At 35.2% G+C, this 20,770-nt stretch overlaps 2 protein-coding genes across 4 annotated transcripts; both read left to right on the forward strand.

Moving 5' to 3' along the window:
- The first annotated feature begins 1,198 nt into the window (after positions 1-1,198).
- LOC118028615 (23.6 kDa heat shock protein, mitochondrial) lies at positions 1,199-2,473 on the forward strand. Of its 2 annotated transcripts, none has more exons than XM_035032284.2 (2): positions 1,199-1,636; positions 1,833-2,473. In XM_035032284.2, exons 1-2 carry the CDS (start codon positions 1,408-1,410, stop codon positions 2,243-2,245), a joined length of 642 nt encoding a protein of 213 aa, XP_034888175.1. In that variant the 5' UTR covers positions 1,199-1,407; the 3' UTR covers positions 2,246-2,473. The 2 variants fall into 2 exon arrangements, with proteins under 2 accessions (XP_034888175.1, XP_034888176.1); XM_035032285.2 differs by having other exon boundaries at positions 1,203-1,633.
- An 11,613-nt stretch (positions 2,474-14,086) lies between these two features.
- On the forward strand, positions 14,087-17,622 carry LOC118028614 (putative glycerol-3-phosphate transporter 1). 2 transcript variants are annotated; one of them, XM_035032283.2, is made up of 3 exons: positions 14,087-14,238; positions 15,385-16,466; positions 16,775-17,622. In XM_035032283.2, exons 2-3 carry the CDS (start codon positions 15,461-15,463, stop codon positions 17,335-17,337), a joined length of 1,569 nt encoding a protein of 522 aa, XP_034888174.1. In that variant the 5' UTR covers positions 14,087-14,238; positions 15,385-15,460; the 3' UTR covers positions 17,338-17,622. The 2 variants fall into 2 exon arrangements, with proteins under 2 accessions (XP_034888174.1, XP_034888173.1); XM_035032282.2 differs by having other exon boundaries at positions 14,093-14,283.
- Positions 17,623-20,770: the final 3,148 nt, after the last annotated feature.

Genomic DNA, 20,770 nt, shown 5'->3' on the forward strand with positions numbered 1-20,770 from the left:
TTATTTTTAAATTATATTGATATACTAAAAAAATATTATTTTAATATATTTTAAAATAAAAAAATTATTAAAAAATAATAATAACCACGCTTTTAAATAAACTCTTCTAATATTAAAAAAAATTATATGTCTATTAACAATTTTAATACTAGCACATTTAAATCTAAAAATATTAAAAAAAAATAACAACAACAAAAAATTATAGATTTTGATAATAGAAAACAGATTAAACTGCAATGTTGATATAGCACATGTCAAGACAATTTATTTTACAAAAATATTTAATAAATTATTTTGTGGTGTGACAAGGTTACTTTAATTTTTAATAGAATATATCTTTTAATAAATTTTTAAATTGAGAAATAAACCATATAAAAAAAACAAGTTTTTTTTGTATAATTATTAAATTCAATTTAGGAATTGACCAAAATTAAAAAGCCAAATCTCGAATTATATAAGTTAATCTGGATTAGGTCAACTCGAATCAATTTAAAAAATTAAAAAAAATACTTGAAATTTTAATATTTTAAATAAAAAAATTAAAAAATAATTCATGCGAATATAGATTATACTTATTATAAATAATAAAGTTTAAAATGTTTTGTTATCTCATATTAAAAAGATATTATGTTATTATTTTAAGTTGAAGTATTTAAACCAAAAATATTTTCTATCCTACATTAAAAAAACATAATTTTTTTCTTGTCAACATAAAATATATATATATTAAAAAATTTTAAATTTCACATTAAAAAAATATTTTTTTTTTTATGAACATAGAATATATATATACTAAAAGATTTTAAATTTTACATTAAAAAATAAAGCATGCTTGTAATATTTATATAGTAAACTTTAAAAATGATTAATAATAAACTAAAATAAATAAATTTTTGATAAAAAAAAATATATTTATAAAAGAAAAAAATATTTACCAGGTTTTGCCAGATCCTTCGGATTATAAATGGGCAGGGTTTTTACTCATGCTGGTTTTTCAAACTAACTGGACTCACTGAGTTAACCTGTCATGCGGGTTGAAGTTTAATAAGTAAGGTATTTTCTTTATAATTAAGATCAAGATAAAATATTTTGTTGAAAAACAAACGAGTCCTTCTGTTTCCACATTTGATCACTTGGTCCGTATATCTTGAACAAGAAGTCAGGGAATATAATAATAGTAGTAGTAAAGGAGGAGGAGGAGATTCGTGTCCTCGTCCCTTCCAGAATCATCCACGATAACAGAATTTCTCTCCCGAACCTTCTTTCTAGCACCTTCCACCATCCATATAAAATCCACGCCTCCCCCTACCCTCTCCATCAGGTTAAAATCAGAAGCTAGCAAAACAAAACAATACAAATACTAAAAATCTCCCTGTCTTGCTTCCCAAGTTCAACATCAAACCATCAATGGCTTCCTCCCTGGCTCTCAAGAGACTTGTCTCTTCCAGCATCATCCCTAAAAGCTCTTCTCTCCGTTCCTTTCTCCGCCCGGTAGCCACCTCTCCTTCTTCTTCTCGCCATTTCAACACTAATGCCCTCAGAGACTATGATGGTGATCATGAAAGCGGCCGTGGGATTGATGATCGCCCCTCCCGTCGCTCTCTTGCACGCAGCCGTGATGACTTTCTCTCTGGTAGTTGTCTTTTCGTTCCTTTCTAACAGATTTGATACACACCACTTCTGCATGTGCCTCTAAATTTCATATTTATAATAACATTATTCCCTCTAGTTTCATATTTTGGCTTGATATTAGTACTCTGTTAAGCAGAAACAGAGGGTTTGAACCTTGGGTTCCAGTAATTAACAATTTATGTTTCAATTTGACACTGCAGACGTGTTTGATCCATTTTCACCAACGAGGAGTTTGTCCCAGGTCCTTAACATGATGGACCAATTCATGGAAAACCCACTCGTCTCTGCCCCCCGTGCTGGTGGACTCCGCCGTGGATGGGATGCGCGGGAGACCGATGATGCTCTCAATCTCCGAATTGATATGCCTGGTCTTGGCAAGGAGGATGTTAAGGTCTCCGTGGAGCAGAACAGTCTGGTAATTAAAGGGGAAGGAGCAAAGGAATCGGACGATGAAGAGAATGCGAGGAGGTACAGCAGCAGGATTGATTTGCCCGAGAAAATGTACAAAACTGATGAAATAAAAGCCGAAATGAAAAATGGGGTTCTAAAGGTTGTGGTGCCTAAGGTGAAAGAAGAGGAGAGGGCTAATGTTTTCCATGTTGAGGTTGAGTAGGTTGCAGGGGAGTCTTTGTTAGTGGTAATGTTTCGAGTGAGCAAGCATACAGAGCTGTGAAATTTGGTTCCCAATGGTTTGAACTTATTTGGATGCTGCTGCTGTTTTTTATATCAATTATAGTTCCGTTTCAGTCTAAACTCTTCGGTTTCTCTGCTTTACTCGAATCTTGTTTGTAATTTCTTTTGGTTAATAATATTTTGATAGCATGTCAAATAATTATCTTAATTTAATAGTCTAATTATTTTACAGTATTCTTGACCTTCTTATATACTCGACCTTTTTTTAACCACAGGAGCCAGAACTGTCTCTAGCAGATCATGTAAAAATGAAGTTGTATAAAATTAATGTTTAAAAATGTAGCTGTATTCATACTATTTTTTTTTTAAATTATGTTATTTTTCTAAAATTCTGTACTTATAGTGCCGTTTTTCAAAAAAAAATAAAATTCAATGTCTAACGCTCCATCATGTTTAGCAACGAAGTTTCTTTCTTTTATTTTTTCTCCTAGCTTTAGTAACATTTTCTACAACAATAAAGGGATAAAAAAACTAAGAAAGTGTTGATGGGCTGGAATATATGCTCCCTGACTAGGCCCGTTTCACATATGGATCCTAATAAGATGATAATAAACTATGCACTGAGTGGGCCCAAAGCATGTCTGGGCGCTGAAAAAAGTGAGCCTGTTGTCTTTGCAATTGGAGATCAGGCAAAGACAAGAGCTCTGAACCTTAAAGATATTCGCGCTCATCATGCCCTGGTCTTCTCGTCATTATCTAGAAAGACAAAACATATTAATAGAAACTTTATATAGGCGTCTGGCTATTTCAATCTAACAGTGTTTTTTGCTCCTTCACTAAAAAAACAAGAAAAAGTTTTGGCTTTGGGATGGGATGGTTCTTTTATAAGAATATAATGGTCATTGTTGATTTTTTATTTATCATATTAGTCTTTCCAAAAAAATAGTGAAAATACTATAATACTTTAAAACCAAAAAATAACTTGTATTAAAGGTATTTTTTATCATTATTTGTTGGTTGCATGGTGTAATTATCACCAAACCCTTATAACCAAAATCTTTTAGATTACCATTGGAAGGGTTTTTCCATCAATTCATTTTTTATAAATAATGTAATTACTTCCAAACCCTTTATATACAAAATTTAATAAACAACCATGTAAGGGTTTTTTAGACTTTTTATCCTGGTTTTTTTCATTATATAAGAAATGAATGACGGTTATTTTGGTCTTTTTAGAAATATAAAAATAATATAACAAAATGTATCTTCTATCCGAAGAAAATGTGTTTACGTGTAAAGAATAGTCGTCACATTCAAGCAACGCGTGCTTCATTCTTCGATGGATAAAAAGCTAGATTGTCGTGTCACCAACTCCAACGAGTGGCAACGCGTCATTGAGTTGGCGGGTGTATCATGGTTCTCGGTGGTTTGGTAGTGATCAAGTTTCTTCTTCCCCTCTCTTTTATCTCTCATGGCCTCATGATGTGCACTGACCAAGCAAAAAATGAAATGTGTCCCATTTTATTTTCATTTCAGTTATATTTGTCATTTTTTTATTAATATTTAATTGTTTCAAATTGTTTATTTATCTATTTTTCTTTTCAATTTTATCCCTTTAAATTAATTTTTATTTGATTTTTACATTAAATTTGTTTCTCGTTCTTTTATTTATTTTCAATTTCAACTTTTAAAATTTAATTTGATTTGGTTTTTGTATTAGATTTGGTCATCGTTATTTTAATTATTATTATTTTTTATTTTCAGTTTCATTATTTAATATCTTATTTAACATATCTAGATCTCATTATTTGAATTGCTATTTTTTAATTTTTCTAATTGACTTTTGTTTTGCAATTTCATCCATTTTCTTAATTGATATTTTGTTTATAATTTTATCTATTATCATTTTATCTATTTTTATATTGAGTTTTGTCTTATTCTTCAACTTTTTTTTCCTATTTTTTTTTTTTAAAAAAAATTCCGGTTTCACTCATCAATATTTTGTTGGTTTGTAAAGAAGTGCGCCCACAAAATCTTCTATATTTTACTGTGATACCCTCTATAAAAACATATTTTTATACAATGTCGACAACACACTTCTAGCCAATGTTCATAATACAAAAACCACCATGTTTTTCCAAGTCTGCACCGCACTCTATGTAAAGCAGGCCGCCTCCTTTCTTGCCAATGGTTTTTTCATTGCTAGTATTCACCGGCCTCTCTAATAACAACAAAACCAGGCACCGGAACTAATGGTGGACACCGACGTCTCCACCAGTCATCAATTGAAGGGCGGCCCTTCATGTCCCACAGCGTGAACCGACGTGGTGTGGATAGAAAGTGAGTTTTCGTGTGTTTGGGAGTGTGGTAATTGTTGCTTTTTAAATAGTTTTTCGTGTCGAAAAGCATGTCAATAATGTTTTTTTATTTTTTAAAAATTATTTTTAATATCAGCATATCAAAACGATTTAAAAAGTACAAACCACACTTAATTTTAATAAAAAAATTAATTTTTTTTTAAAAAACAGGTTGAATCACAGTGCCAACGGGCACTTCTCCTTTATCATCGTTTTTAGTTTGAATTCGAGGAGAGGTCGGTATAAACCCTGTGTGCTGCGAAAATGACAAGCCATGCCTTTTCTTTGTTCCTTTTTTCAGAGGTAGGCGCTTCGTGACACGACGCTGGCCTTTCTCTCCAAGGTTCGGATCCCAAAGTGGATCAATCGGAATATTTTAAAAAAATAAAATAAAAATAAGCAACCAATTATTTGCCTTTTGCATGCAAGAACCCTCCCCTGTCTAGTATACACACAGACGCCAGATGTGAATCCCATCTTAAATACCTCAGCCCAGATTAAAATTAAGAAAGGAAAAAAAAAAAAACCTCCACCGAAGTTGAATGGCTATAGGCATTTGGTTCTTTCATCATCTTCGACGACAAATTAAAAAGTTGGAGCGAATTTTAATTTTATTTAAATGCTGGAGCATTACCACTTTAAAGGTGGAGTTTAATTTTGATATTTATTTTTTTAATAAAACAGACATTAATTTGTAGCATTTTCATATAATCTAGGTAGGGTTTAAATAGTGTCTTGGAACAAAAAAGAAATGCATGAACAATAAAAATAAAAATATATTTAATTAAAGAGACAAAAAAAATAATAAAAAAAAATATTTAGTTATTGAGACAAATACATGGACGTAAAAATAAATTTGTCTCTTAAATAATTTTAAAATTGATTTTTATACTTTTAAAATACGAGTTAAAAGGGATAAAAGTGATTGTTATTATAATTTTAAAACTGGAACGGGTCGGGAGTGTAAACTCCAATTAAAAAAAAAAAAACAATTAAAACAATATTTTTTTGACCAATTTTTTTTAAAAAAAAATTAATGGGTTTTTGACTCAGGTTTTGACCGGGTTACTAGTTGATCAAGATTTTTAACTTAATTAGGTTTGGTCAATTCATATTTTTTAAAATTCAAACCAGTCAAGGCCCCAAGTTATTCATGCTCGGGGTAACTCGTTGGGCCGATCGAAATTTTTATAATTAGAATTATTATAATATTATTTATTTCAATACTTAAGGTAAACTAAAGTAAACAAAAAAAATTAAAAAAATTAAAATTTTATAGTAATACATGTTAAGATTAAAATATATAATTTATATATTTTATTATATCTTATTCACACACACTCTGTTTTTTACATCATCACTACAAAGTATTCTATTTATTTCATCTTGTGATCTCCTCGATCAGTTCTTACCTTGTAAAACATCATAAGATCAATCCACCCACATAATTAACATAACTTTCTCCTTTTCTCTAGAATGAGAAAATATTTTTTTTCTTTAGAATGAGATAAATAGCGAGGCAATAACATGCTTCAATGGCAGGTACAACTTTGCAGCCATCCAGCCAGCATGTTCTTGATCGCCGCCATTTCACGTGTGTTTCCTCCTCTGAATCGCGGCTTTTTTGCTTTTTATCAGGACTAAATTAACAAAACCCTAAAACTCAACTGGCGACGTGAAATTTAGTTCCAAAATTCCCACAACACTTGCCTAATAAATAAACCTTCAATTGAAACAGAAGGCACCATGAGGACAAGTAATTACAACGGTTTGGAAATGCGATTTTTTTTTTTTTTTTCCTGAAAACAATATAATTTTTTTAATGACATTTGATGGATTCTATATAAGAATGTCAAACCATTAAAATAAAAGCAAACCCGATATTTCTTGGTAAAAAAAATATTCAAATTCCACATACATTATCAAGCTGCAATCTAAAAGTTCACAGGCTCCACTTCTTCTCAAATTCCACATAGTTTTTATTGTTAGTGTTTCAAGCTCTGATTATGGAACTCACAAGATTGATGAAAAACTACACTCTTTATTAAGCAAAGCGGGGCTGTTTAAATACAGCTCTTTACATAACAGAATTGAGAAATATTAGCCACTACTTCTACTATCTCTACTGTGATGATCTGCAGATCAAATCACCACAAATGTGGCGTGAGAATAGGTCCACTTCTTGACTACCACGCTAGCTGAGAATAGCGTGGGAATAGGTCTACTCCTTGACTGCCACATCAATTGAGAAACATGTTATTATTCTGCACTTATGCATGCATGCATATATTTATTCAAATGAACTTAACAAATCCTCCCCTAAACTGAGCATGTCGTGTTTGTTCAGCTCAGTTTAATGCCTTCTTCGCTTGTACTCCTAAGAGCATGCGGAGTTTCACAAAATCTTCGAGTTTGAGTGGTTTGGTCATGATGTCCGCTATTTGCTCCTTTGTTCCACAGTAGACTAGTTCCACTTCTCCCTTCTTGATCAAATCTCTAATAAAATGAAATCTCACATTGATATGTTTTGTTCTTCCATGTAGTACCGGATTCTTAGACAATTTAATGGATGAGCTATTGTCACAGAATACGGTAATACACTTACAATAATCTTCTTCAACACTGTTTAGAACTTCCTTCATCCATATACTATGACATGCACATGTGGTAGCTGCTACATATTCGGCCTCCGTAGTTGATAGTGTGACGATTGGCTGCTTCCTGGAACTCCATGCTACTGCCCCATCTCCCATCATGAACACATACCCGGACGTGCTTTTTCCTCCATCTAAGTCTCCCGCAAAATCGCTATCTGTGTAGCCTTTGAGGATGTTATCTGAACCTTTCTTGTAGAAAACACCGAAATCAATTGTCCCCTTTAAGTACCGAAGTATTCTTTTTGCAGCTAGTAAATGTCCTTCTTTTGGCGCGGCCATGAATCTGCTTAAGAAACTTACAACATACATTATATCAGGTCGAGTTGTCGTAATGTACATAAGGCTACCAATCAATTGCTTGTATTCGGTGTTGTTTACTTCTTCTCCTTTCTCCTGTGATGATAACTTAGTTCCTGGAACCATTGGATTATTAACTGCATTGCAGCTGCCCATTCCAAACCTCGTAAGAAGTTCACCTGCATATTTTTCTTGACATAAAAATATTCCAGCATCCGTTTGGTGTACTTCAACACCCAGAAAATACTTCATCCTTCCTAGGTCAGTCATATCAAATACCGATTGCATGGAAGCTTTAAATTCTCTACACAGCTTTATATCATTGCCGGTAAAAATTAAATCATCCACATAGAGACTTACCACCAAAAAACTCCCTCCTTCCTTCTTTATGAACAAGGTGTGTTCATAACTGCATTTTTCAAAACCTTCACCATTAAAGTAGTCCTCTATCCGACTGTACCAAGCTCTTGGAGCTTGTTTTAGGCCATACAATGCCTTTCTTAATCGATACGCTTTCTGCTCCTCTCCTTTCCGAATGTATCCTTCAGGTTGTTCAATGTGAACAACCTCCTTCAGTTCTCCATGAAGAAATGCGCTTTTCACGTCGAGCTGAAAAACTTCCCAACTTCGTAGCGCAGCGAGAGAGAGTATCATCCTAATAGTGTCCCATCTGGCAACTGGTGAGAATACTTCACTATAATCTATTCCTTGTCTTTGTGCGTAACCCTTCACAACGAGTCGCGCCTTGTATTTGTCAACTTCTCCCCTTTCATTTAATTTGGTTTTAAAAACCCACTTGACTCCGATTTTTTTCATCCCTTTGGGCAGCTCCACTAACTCCCATGTATTATTTTTTTCGATAGCCTGAATCTCGGCATCCATAGCTTGTCTCCATTTTATGTCTTTCACCGCCTCATCATAGCTTACTGGATCATCTGTTGTAGTGTAGAGCACCAGAAATTGATCGTCTCCTTCCTCCTCCTCTATGAGATTTTCCCCAGTTATGTAGTCTTGTAAGTGTGCTGGAGCTCTACTAATTCTCTTTGGCTGCTCCCTTTGAATTGTTTGAGATGATGAGGTGGCGTTTGCTCGCCAGGTGGCGTCTGCTCGACTTGCTTCACGGCTTGCTTCCTCGGCCTGAGCTTGAATTTGCTCATTTTCCATTTGAGCGTTGCCAGCGTGGTCGTTGCCAGCGTTGCCTTCTTCGTCAGCAAATGGCTTTGCATCTTCCCATTTTAATTCCTCCGTGTCACCATCTATCCTCCCCCAATTCCAAATCTCCTCTTCAGCAAAAATCACGTCTCGGCTAGTGATGATTTGTTCGCTTTCTGGATCAAATAGTCTGTATGCTTTAGATTCTTCACTTACTCCTAAGAACACACGTTTTTGACTCTTTTCTTCGAGCTTGACCCTCCTTTGATTTGGTACATGGACGTAAGCAATGCAACCAAAAATTCTGAAATGTGCCACACTTGGTTTCTGTCCAGTCCAGCATTCTTCTGGAGTTGCATCTTGCAGTGCTGTTGTTGGGCTTCGATTAATGATATGAACTGACCATTTTGCTGCCTCTGCCCAGAAACTTCTAGGCATTTTTCCTTCTACCAGTAGACACCGAACCATGTTCATGAGTGTTCGGTTTTTGCGTTCTGCTACCCCGTTTTGTTGGGGAGTGTAGGACGTGGTAAGTTGTCTTTTGATACCCTGTGTGTTGCAAAAATCTGAAAAGATTTGAGAATTGTATTCTCCTCCACGATCACTTCGTAGACATCGAATTTTCAGCCCTGTCTCCATCTCCACGCTGGCTTTAAAAAACTTGAATTTCTCAAAGGTTTCGCTCTTCTCTGTAAGTAAATAAATCCATGTCTTCCGGCTGAAATCATCAGTAAATGTCAGAATATACCGTCTGTTGCTCACGGTTTGTGGTGTTATGGGTCCACATAAATCGGAGTGGATTAGCTGTAATTTTTCGGAGGCTCTCCAGTTAGCCTTTTTTGGAATTTCTTCTCTATGTTGCTTCCCTTTGTTGCATATTTCACACACCTTGTGTACTACTTGAATTTCTGGTAATCCGTGCACCATTTTCTTATGATGCAGTCCTTGAAGCCCTCTCAAATGAAGGTGGCCGAATCTCTTATGCCAAAGCCCTGTGATATCTTCCTGTATTACTTGCAGACAAGCATCGTTATGTAATTCAGCAAGCATGACAAACATGCGGTTTGTGGTCATTTTTGTATGCACAATGAGGCCTTTCTTCGGATGAAAAATTTTACAAACTCCCTTTTTCATTAACACTGCTAAGCCTCTCTCCTGCAGCTGCCCCACACTTAACAAATTATTTGTTAAATCTGGGACGTAATAGACATTGCTGACAATTTGCGTCCTCCCTTGAACCTTCAGCTTCACATTTCCTTGACCCATGACTTGCATCCTAGCATTGTTGCCCAACTTCACAGAGTGCGAAAAACTCTCATCCAAAGTGACAAACCACTTTTTGTTGCCTGTCATGTGGTTTGAACAGCCTGAGTCAATAAACCACACTTCTTCCTTTGTCAGCTCCTTTGTTTCACTGTGAGCCATAAGGAGAAGGACATCGTTTTCTAATTTCACATCTCCACCATTCACTGTCACGCAATCCACCAGTGCCACGTTGCCTTCATTTTTCAGCTCCACGTCTCCACCATTTTCTTTCACACAATCCAGTGTCACAGCATCTTCATCGTCCTCTGTTGTAATGTCTGCAGATCCCATTGGCTCAACGTGAGCCATGAGAAGAAGTTCCTCTTCATCATCCAATTCAACATAATTTGCATTCCTCTCCCAAGTAGGACATTCATACTGAAAATGCCCTTGTTTATGGCATTTAAAGCATTTCATAGTTGCTCTTCCAAATCCCTGTCGTCCTCTGCCTCTGCCTCGACTTTGATAGGTGGGACGTCTTCTTTCTCTCAGCTCATTGTGGAATCTGTCATCTCCAATTGAGACACGCAATGCATGCTCCTCATTGTGTTCTTTATCTAGCCTTTTGAACTTGGCTTCATGGACTACAAGTGAGCTTTGTAGTTCGTCAATTGTCATTGCGCTTACATCCTTTGATTCTTCTATTGAAACCACAACATAAGTGAACCTTTCTGTCAAGGTTCGAAGCACCTTTTCCACCACCTTGGTGTCGGGCATCGTCTCACCATTGCTCCTCATCTGGTTAGCCACCGAAGTGACTCTCACAAAATATTCTGCAATTGTTTCACTGTGTTTCATTTGCAGAATCTCAAAATCTCGTCTCAATGTATTGAGTAGAGATTGCTTCACTTTGGCATTTCCCCCAAACTTGCTTTTCAAAGAATCCCACACAATCTTCGATGTGCGCCTGTCCAGAATCTGTTCAAATGTAACTCTATCTATTGCTTGATATAGATAGTGTTTCACTTGATGATCTTTCATTTTTGCATCATCGAGTTGTGTCTGCTGCGCATTGCTCAACGCAGTCCCCACTATCGGCTCTTGAATGCTGTTTTCCACCAGGCTCCACAGCCCCTTTGCTCGCAACAAATTTTCCATCAACTCACTCCAATGATCATAGTGTTGACCATCGAAATGAGGAATTTTTGTTAAACTCTTATCGTCACTCATTCTCACTCTCACCGTGTATCTCTCACTCTCACTGTGTATCTCTCGCTGCAATCAATCTGTCCCGTAGAGGCTCTGATACCACTGTTAGTGTTTCAAGCTCTGATTATGGAACTCACAAGATTGATGAAAAACTACACTCTTTATTAAGCAAAGTGGGGCTGTTTAAATACAGCTCTTTACATAACAGAATTGAGAAATATTAGCCACTACTTCTACTATCTCTACTGTGATGATCCGCAGATCAAATCACCACAAATGCGGCGTGAGAATAGGTCCACTTCTTGACTACCACGCTAGCTGAGAATAGCGTGGGAATAGGTCTACTCCTTGACTGCCACATCAATTGAGAAACATGTTATTATTCTGCACTTATGCATGCATGCATATATTTATTCAAATGAACTTAACATTTATATGGTTTTGATATATTTTTAATTTGTTTTTTTTTTGTTTTTGAAGAGGAGTGCCCTTCAATCGTGACCAGAAGCTACAAACATAATACCCTCCAACACAAAATTGAAAGAGATACAATAAAAGCAAAACAAGAACCAAGGCAGCCGCCTATCACCGTCGCCAAAAGCCAGAAAAGGAAGTTTCTATGTTCTTTCTCAAATTCTGAAACAGACTAGTGTCGGTCATCCACGGCCACCCCGTCATCATGGACCCATTAATCTTGCCACGTCAGAATGTCCTCCTTCCACTCGTGACACCTGCAGCTGAGGAATAATTCCCTCCGGATATGCGAATATGCGCTCCCGCGGCTTCTCACCGATAAATGATGCTGGCTCGTGGAAGTACAAGAATAACCCCGCTGAGATTGTGAGAGCAGTATCGCGAGTTTATGTAGCTTGACTATTTTGCCCTTCTCAGCTACGAGGCGAGGATTCTGGAGTCTGGACCCGAGCCTGAAGGGGGTTGGAAAATTTTGGATTTGGTGGGACCTCGTAGAACATGTCGTGTTCGTAGGATGCCAAATCCTGTTTTCGAAAAATATAAAATAAATCAAATATTCAATCTTATATTCTGGTAATTTCTGGATTAAGGTAGTCAAATCATATTTTTTAAAAAAATTGATTTTTTTTATTTTTAAATTATTTTGATATGTGAAATATTTTTTTCTAATTTAAAAAATTATATTAATATATTTCTAAATAAAAAAATATTTTTAAAAATAACAGTTATTATACTTTCTAACACAGGAATTTTTACAAAATAATCAAGCGTTACATTCCTCCACCCCCCTGATAGTGATTACTGTGTTAGTAATTTTGGGTTTTAATTTTTTTCAGTTCCTCTTATCAAGCATTGGGTAAACCAGGTATAAAGTTTTTTTATTTTTTTGTGTTTTAAAAATATTTTTGAAAAAATTTAAATTTTAATTAATTTCAAATTAATATATTTTAATATTTTCAAATTATTTGGATGTATTAATATAAAAAATAATTTTTAAAAATTAAAAAAATATCATCACATGTACAATCATAACCGCACTGTAAAGGACACTATAAAAATCGCTTTCACAGATCGCAGCGTCCACCGCATTTTGGGTCGCTAAGATCCATAGTACTTGCAAAATTTGTCAAGGAAGTCGTGTCTTAGGTAAGCAGCTCATCAGGAGCAAATAAAAAGTGAGTGCACCTATGTGGTCCTCAGCTAAAGTCATACTTTCAGCTACTGCACTCCACGTTGATTATGACAGTGGAACGGTTTTTTTAATTGTAATATATATATATATATAGCAACAGTTATTGTTTTCAAAGTTTTTTTTAACTTGAAAATAATATATTTTAAAAATTATTTTTAATATTAACATATTAAAAAATAAATAACTAAAAATATATATTTTTTAAAATCAAATTAACAGTGATATTCATGACGGCTTGGGAAATGACAAGGTCATTGTAGGATGTGCTTGATGCTAAGTTTCAGCTGTTAACATTTTTATTATTAACCTTGCAAATTTGACCATCCACCTTGCCAATTTCCAACGCAATTTATAGTGACAATTCTACAGTATTATACTCCCCCCTTCACATATTGTTCATAATTTGATGGACAATGCCATTAATCAAGGGTACGAATTGTATTTTACTCTGTTTTTAAAACAAATCATTCATGATAGGGGTAACCACAATCTCTTACATAGCGACTTTAAGATATAGTTTGTATTTTTAATACTACCATATCAAAATAATTTAAAAATATTAAAAAAATAATTTTTTTAAAAACAACATATCTGCCGCGGAAACAATCAAGTTATTAACACGCAATCCATTTGACTGGTGATGGTCTCGGAGTAACCGACATCATGTTCCATTTGTCTTTGAAGGGCAATATTTTATTTACGACGGTGGCCATTGCGTACAAGTCATTAGTTTTCTCAAGCATCTTAGCTGTGTGGATTTAGGACTGAACAAGTGTTTGGGCTTCGACGGCAGCGATGTCGTCATAGGACACTCGAGAGAGCGGGCCATCACAAAGAGCTCAAATTCGAAGTAAAATCATGAATTTAGTATTGTTTTTGGATCTTGGACTTCATCTTTTGAATGACTGACTGAAAAACTCAAGTGTCTTAAGTTAGAAAAATTTTAAATATTGAAAAAGCTGAAACTCAACCGAATATTAATATCAGAAAGAGTTAGTTTTTTTAAAAAAAATTGATGGTGTGAGGCGGCGTTTCCAAAAAGAACTGCCCACGTGGAAAAGCTATAAAAATGACAAAAAAAAACCATTTTCTCAATCCAGGATGACAGGTCGGTCAAGGGCATTTTCGTCAAGTCACGTAATATAAAATAAAAGCAAAACAGCTTGTTGCGAAATTAAGCAAAGGACAGGATGGACATTTGAAAACACGATTAAAATATTAATTAACGCTAACATTAAGAAGACACCCGTTGGAGGCAACAACGACAAGCGCGCGGCGTTTTTTCCCTTGAGAAATAGAAACAAAGGAAAGAAAACGGAAGCAGAGAGAGAGAGTTTGATACATAGTTACCCTTTTTAGAGAGAGATTGATAGTTTTCTAGAGAGAGAAGGTGAGAGCAAGCAATCTCCTGTGAGCTTTGTTACCCTAAAACAGGGTATGCTGTTACTCTTCAGTTTCCGTGTTTATTGATTTCTGTTCATTGTTTAGATTAATGTTCGTTTCCATATTCTTGGTTTTGAAATTATGGCTTTTGATTTACGTGCTGGTTTGTTTGTGGTCTGTAGATAGTCTTCAGAAGTTGATTTTGAGAAATGGGTTTTTGTTGAAATGTAATTTTTATTGCCCAAGAAATCTTGGGTTTATCTCTGATTGTTGAAAAGTTCCTTCTTTTTTGTTTTGAGTTCTTTCTCCCGTGTTTCTTTTTTCTTTTTTTTTTAATTGACCGTGGACTTTTTATATTGATTTATTTTGTTAAAAATCTATTAGATTGATAGACTATAAAGTCTAGCGCATGCAGAACTGAAGTTTGAATTTTTTTTTAGAGGAAGACTTTTCTAGTTTGAATATTTCTTGATGCTGTCTTCTTCAATACGGGCTCTATTTGACCCGAATTTAAAAATGATTTTTGGACACGCTTGGAAACTTGAGATATCATTAGCTCTTAGAGCGTTTGAGGGGTTTTTTAATCCTTTTTTTTTTTTTTTTCAATTTTCAATTAACAGAATTTGAGAGTTTTTAGTTTTGTATAATTGAACTCCTCTGCTAAAGCGATGCAAAGTTGAGGATTTTCTTAAAAATTAATCAGTCTTATACGACTGCGAAAAGTTGCTAGTTTGTGCCAATTGAGTTCCTTAGTTTGATTTGCTGTGAGTGATGTTGAGCTGGTAGTAAACTGAAGAAATCCTTTCATAGAGCTAGATATAATATACAAGTATAATTTTGTATAATGCTGAGAGTTGGAAGGTGTGTCAGAAATTAATTTAGAGAGAATCTAGAGTCATTTATTAGGAGCTCATGTTTATGTGTTCTAATGAATCTCTAAAGAGTCCCTTAGAACTTCTGTAAAAGAAGAGTTCCAGTCTTTAAAGTGAAGATCGGTGGAAACTTGTAGGACATAGATACAGACTCATTCGAAGACTTTCTCCTTGCTATCAAAAGTTTTTTCAACTCCTGCTGCTTTTAGTCTGTTACTAAGTTATCATTGTAAACTCATGTGAAACCTTGATTTTTTCTTCTTTTTTTTTCTGTTTTGCAGCGTGCTGCCTTTGCTCTAAGAGAGGAAGTTGAATCCCTACTCCCCCTTCATTCCTTGAAGAGGTAAGAACCTATACATGAGTCCATCTCTGGATCCAGTCGAAAGAAACAAAAATAAGCCCCCTATTGGCATTCGATTCTTAGAATGCGTAAAGAAGAGAAGGCTTTCCTACGGAACCCATCAAGCCATTGTCTTGATCGTTACATTTTTGGCATACGCGAGCTACCATGCTGCTCGAAAAACCACGAGCATTGTCAAGAGCACCCTTGACCCACAATCATCTGAGGTGGGGTTAAGGTTTGTCCCATGGAGGATTACTTACTCAAATGAACCAGTTGAAAGAAAAAGAGTTTCATGGAAACTTGGAGAAGGTTGGGCTCCATTTGATGCCTCAGACGGAACAGCCTTGCTTGGTGAGCTAGACTTGGCTTTCCTTGCTATATATGCCATAGGAATGTTCTTTTCAGGGCACCTAGGTGATAGGATGAATTTAAGGATCTTTTTGACAATAGGAATGGTTGGAACTGGTATATTTACGTCATTATTTGGCATTGGATTTTGGGCAAATGTGCACAACTTTTACTACTACTTGATAGTGCAAATGCTTGCTGGCCTGTTCCAATCAACTGGATGGCCTTCGGTGGTTGCGGTGGTTGGTAAGTGGTTTGGGAAGAGGAAGAGAGGGCTAATTATGGGTATATGGAATGCCCACACTTCTGTTGGGAATATTTCAGGCTCTTTGATTGCTGCTGCAATGTTGAGCTATGGGTGGGGCTGGTCTTTTGTTTTGCCTGGTCTCGTTATTGCTTTTATTGGCTTGCTTGTGTTTTTGTTACTGCCTGTTAGTCCCGAAGCTGTTGGAGCTGATAAAGATGAAGATGAATTGGATTCTCCAAATAAAGCTGGGGAGGGAGTTACAGAGCCTCTTTTGGCTTCGGACCCTGATGTTAAACATGAAGCTGTGGGGTTCATTGAAGCATGGAAAATACCTGGAGTTGCTCCATTTGCTCTTTGCCTATTTTTCTCCAAACTGGTGGCCTATACTTTTCTCTACTGGCTTCCTTTCTACATTAGCCAGACAGGTAATTTGGGGTTCTTAGCTTTTTCATTTTTGGGATTGACCTGAATTTGCGTAGCATTCTTTAATGTGCTTATAAAGTGAAGGGAGAAAATGAGATTCATTGGTTTCATGAGTCTTCTATGACTGGTTGAAACTCTTTAACATCAATAGAAATGTGAAGACTCGCTTACTGATACTCGTTTATAAATTTAGATATAAAACATAGGTGTTTGTCATTTTGTAACTGGTGAAATGTGTTCTTTTGCTACTTTTTTTTTTGTCATAATAATATCCATGATGTGGACTTATTTATTCTCATCAAACTTTCAGCCATTGACGGAAAGTACTTATCCGATGGAACTTCTGGAAACTTGTCAACGTTTTTTGATGTTGGAGGGGTGGTTGGGGGGATTTTAGCTGGTCACATTTCTGATCGCCTAGATGCCAGAGCAATTACAGCAGCAAGCTTCATGTACTGTGCCATCCCTGCTCTCTTTTTCTACCGGAGCTATGGACACCTTTCCTTGGGTTTAAACATTGCTCTTATGTTCATTACTGGCATGTTTGTGAACGGCCCTTATGCTCTTATAACAACAGCTGTCTCGGCTGACTTGGGAACTCACAGTTCCTTAAAGGGGAACTCAAGGGCATTGGCCACTGTTACGGCAATCATAGATGGAACAGGCTCGGTCGGAGCTGCAATTGGACCTTTATTAACAGGGTACATTTCTTCTAAGAGCTGGAGTGCAGTTTTCGCAATGTTAATGGCTGCAGCTTTAGTTGCAGGTTTGCTATTGACGAGACTTATTGTGGCTGAAGTGGCTGCAAAGATTGCTGAATCAAGGTCTCAAGGATCTACGTCAAGAGCACCAGCTGCTGCACTTGATGTGTGATTTATAGAGGGAGGAAAACTGGGGTTATACTTATATTTGCTAGTGTGATTATCAGAGTGTTTTATGAGCTCTGCCGATTAAAATGACGAGGAAAAATCCTCTTGATGTGTACTAGGATGGGAGAGGATGTTTTTAAACCTTCTCCATTATATACGGCTGGGAAAAGTGGAAGTAGGAGAGGGGCTTGTCCTACTGTTTGTGTATATATGTACATTCTTTTGCATATTATGTATCAATTTAAGCAATGCAGCATTGCCCAGAATGAAACTCTTCAAGATTATTGAATACTTTCTTGAATGCGGGGTTCAGATGATCCATTAATGCGCATTACTCCAGCTTTTTTTTGATAAACAAAAGATTTGCCTCAATATCCTCATAAAAAATATAGAGAGGAAGAAAAGCAAATCTTTCCTGAAATAAGTTTTGCAAGCAGTGGCGCCATAAACAAGGAAACAGCTAATAAGGAGGGGAGATACAAAGAGAATTTCCTCATTATTTTTTCCCTTCTCGTTTTCATTTATATTTAGTGCAGGATTCATATATTCATTGAGAGAGAGAATCTCCAGTGGCTCTGTCCTTAGATTATGATCAGATTGGGGGGAGCATACATGCTCACCGCTCCACCTAGCTAGCACCCCCCAGGGCAAATAATGATGAAATTGAAGAGAGATTCTGCTGGCTCCATTTCTCCTGTGGGCGGGCTACGAGAAATATGAGATGGGCAATTGGGCGATAATTAACCTAACCCGTGAGAGGGCTGCTTGATTTTAGAAACGGATAAAAAAAAAAAAAAAAAAGTCACGATCGGGAAAGTTAGGTGCTGGCACCTGTTTTAAATTGGTAGAGTGCCAGTCGTGTAAGAATTGCTACACAACTAACTTTTTAGTTAGTGTTTGGTAACGTGACTCAAACGTTATTCGACAAAATTTTATTTATTTTTTGTTTAATTTCTATTTCATATTTTTGGATTGTTTTTTTAGTGTCTTGGAAAGACAATTTTACTTGCGCGGTGTCAAAGAACCATCTCAACTCAATAGCTTAAGCTGTTAGGTAAGGTCCCAGGATATGATTTATATTATTCTCTAACACACCCCCTCAAGTGAAAGCCCTTTGGGCTTGAAACTTGCACAGGCCCACATTACCTTGTGCTTAATTTTTATCAAATAAATGGGGATGGTGAGATTCGAACTCGTGACCACTTGGTCATCAAGGCTCTGATACCATGTCAAAGAACCATCTCAACTCAATAGCTTAAGTTGTTAGGTGAGGTCCCAGGATATGATTTATATTATTCTCTAAGACGCGGTACACGAAAAGAGAAGACAAAGAAAAGCAGAGTGCACTCGTGGCTCGGGGTTTGGATGATGACGTGTTCCTTTCCATGTGTACTTTTCTAAAATATTCAATTGAATAAAAAAATGTAAAATAAGTTGCGTGTTAACCACAAACTATATATTCTTATTCTTTTGTCATTATGTATACCACTATATTAAAAAAATTATACAATGAGATTTAAGAGATTAGTCTGTCAATTGAGAATATTTAAACTCTTTTTTTAGGATTTAAGTTTTGTGGTCAATAATAATAAAAATATTATTTGCAATATGAAAAATGCTTACTTAAAATAGTTTGTGGAGAGCTTAACCTTGGCACAGACCCTCAGTGCATCATCTTCCGTTGTTGGTTTATTTGTCTGCTTCTTCTTAAAGGTATTCTTGCACCAATTCTTACACACCTAATGTTACGAGACCAATTCTTTATTACATTTATAAAAATATATCAGATTTTTTTTATTATATTTATGATTTTCTCATTTTATTTTACTTCTAAATTATTTACCCTGCTACGTTTGTAGATTGGATCAAGATTTTTAAAATGTTAAAATAATATTTATATGTTGTCAACATGTTTTTTAAGAAGAAAAAATAAATTAAATCGTGCATGATTGACCCGATGTAAACCGATAATCTTTGTAAGTTCAAAAGCAACATGAAAAAAAAGAGCATAGTTTGACTAAAAAAAATATAAGATATTTTTTTCTAAAAAAAAATTAAAACAACAACATATTAAATCAACTCAGGTTAACATGTAAAATCCATAACCCGAGTCATGAAATCGTTATAACCTCATAAAAAGCACATAAAAAATATATATTGAAGTTAAGTTCTCAATTAATCCAATATTGAAAAATAAAATAAATAAATAATCAATTAAAAAAAAAAAAATACTCGAGTCAACTCGAATCAACTTGTCAAACTTTGGATAATAAGACTGAGATAACCCAACAAAAAAGAAATCTAAACAAATTATGAAATTGAAAAACAAATCAATTACAAAAAGATTAAAATAAAAAGATCTCAGTTAATCTAAGTTAACCCGTTAGATTTTTTGACCTAAGTCATAAGATTGTGATAACCTTAGAAAAAACAAGTAAAAAAAATTATAAAATTTAATTCGCAATTAACTCAAATGTTAAAGAATAAAACTAGAAAAAAATCAATAAAAAAAATAAAAAAAAACTTGAGTCAACCGAGTGAACATGTAGAACCTATAATCAAAGTCATGAGACAAAAACAACCTCACAGAAAATAAATTTAAACAAATCATAAAACTCGATCCCCAATCAACCCATTAAAGGAAAAAAAATTCAATTATATAAAAAAAATAAAAATATTTAAATTAATTGAGTTAACTTATAAAATTGATGATTGAGTCATCAAACTGGAATATCCTCCGCGACAAAAAAAAAAGAACAACACGAAAAATGCTTTTTTAAATTTTAATTAAAATTCATTACGAATTAATTAAGTAAAATAATACCATTTTATTTTTGACACCAAATCTAACTCCAAGGCCAGGGACAATTATATGAATACCATATTTTGTGCCAAAATGAGACCTGAGATGTTTCCCATGAACTACGAAAAGAGGTACTCTTTAATAAAATCCAGCCTTGATGTTACCATTGATGAGTTAAGAGTACTTCCAGTTCAAAAAACGAACTAGAGTTCATCTGAATATTTACCCAGAAAGCCTCCGACTTCCGCTTCAGTCCAGCGGACGATATGGGGATGGTAGAAACTCTGGGTTCAACCCATGGGTTATGGACCTGAAACCAACGGGGATAACTTGAAAAGGAGACTTGAACCAGACAGCAATGGTGGTGATTTGCACGTGTGACAGCTAGGCTTCAAAAACACAGCTGCGTTAGCCTACAAGAGTCAGGACAGTCGTGGTTTCAGAAAACCTCCATTAGAGATCCCAAATCAACTCATCTTGGATAGGACAATTCGTAGACTCCGATTTGATCTTGTCCTCATAAGCTAGCTCTTTGAACACATCAACGTATTTATCAATTTTCCCATGAAAACATCTTCTCTTCAAGCATCTACTGCAGCAGTGCATTGAAAATATAACATTGACACTCTGTTTA

This window comes from Populus alba, chromosome 3 (genome assembly GCF_005239225.2).
Source record: "Populus alba chromosome 3, ASM523922v2, whole genome shotgun sequence".
NCBI lineage: Eukaryota > Viridiplantae > Streptophyta > Magnoliopsida > Malpighiales > Salicaceae > Populus > Populus alba.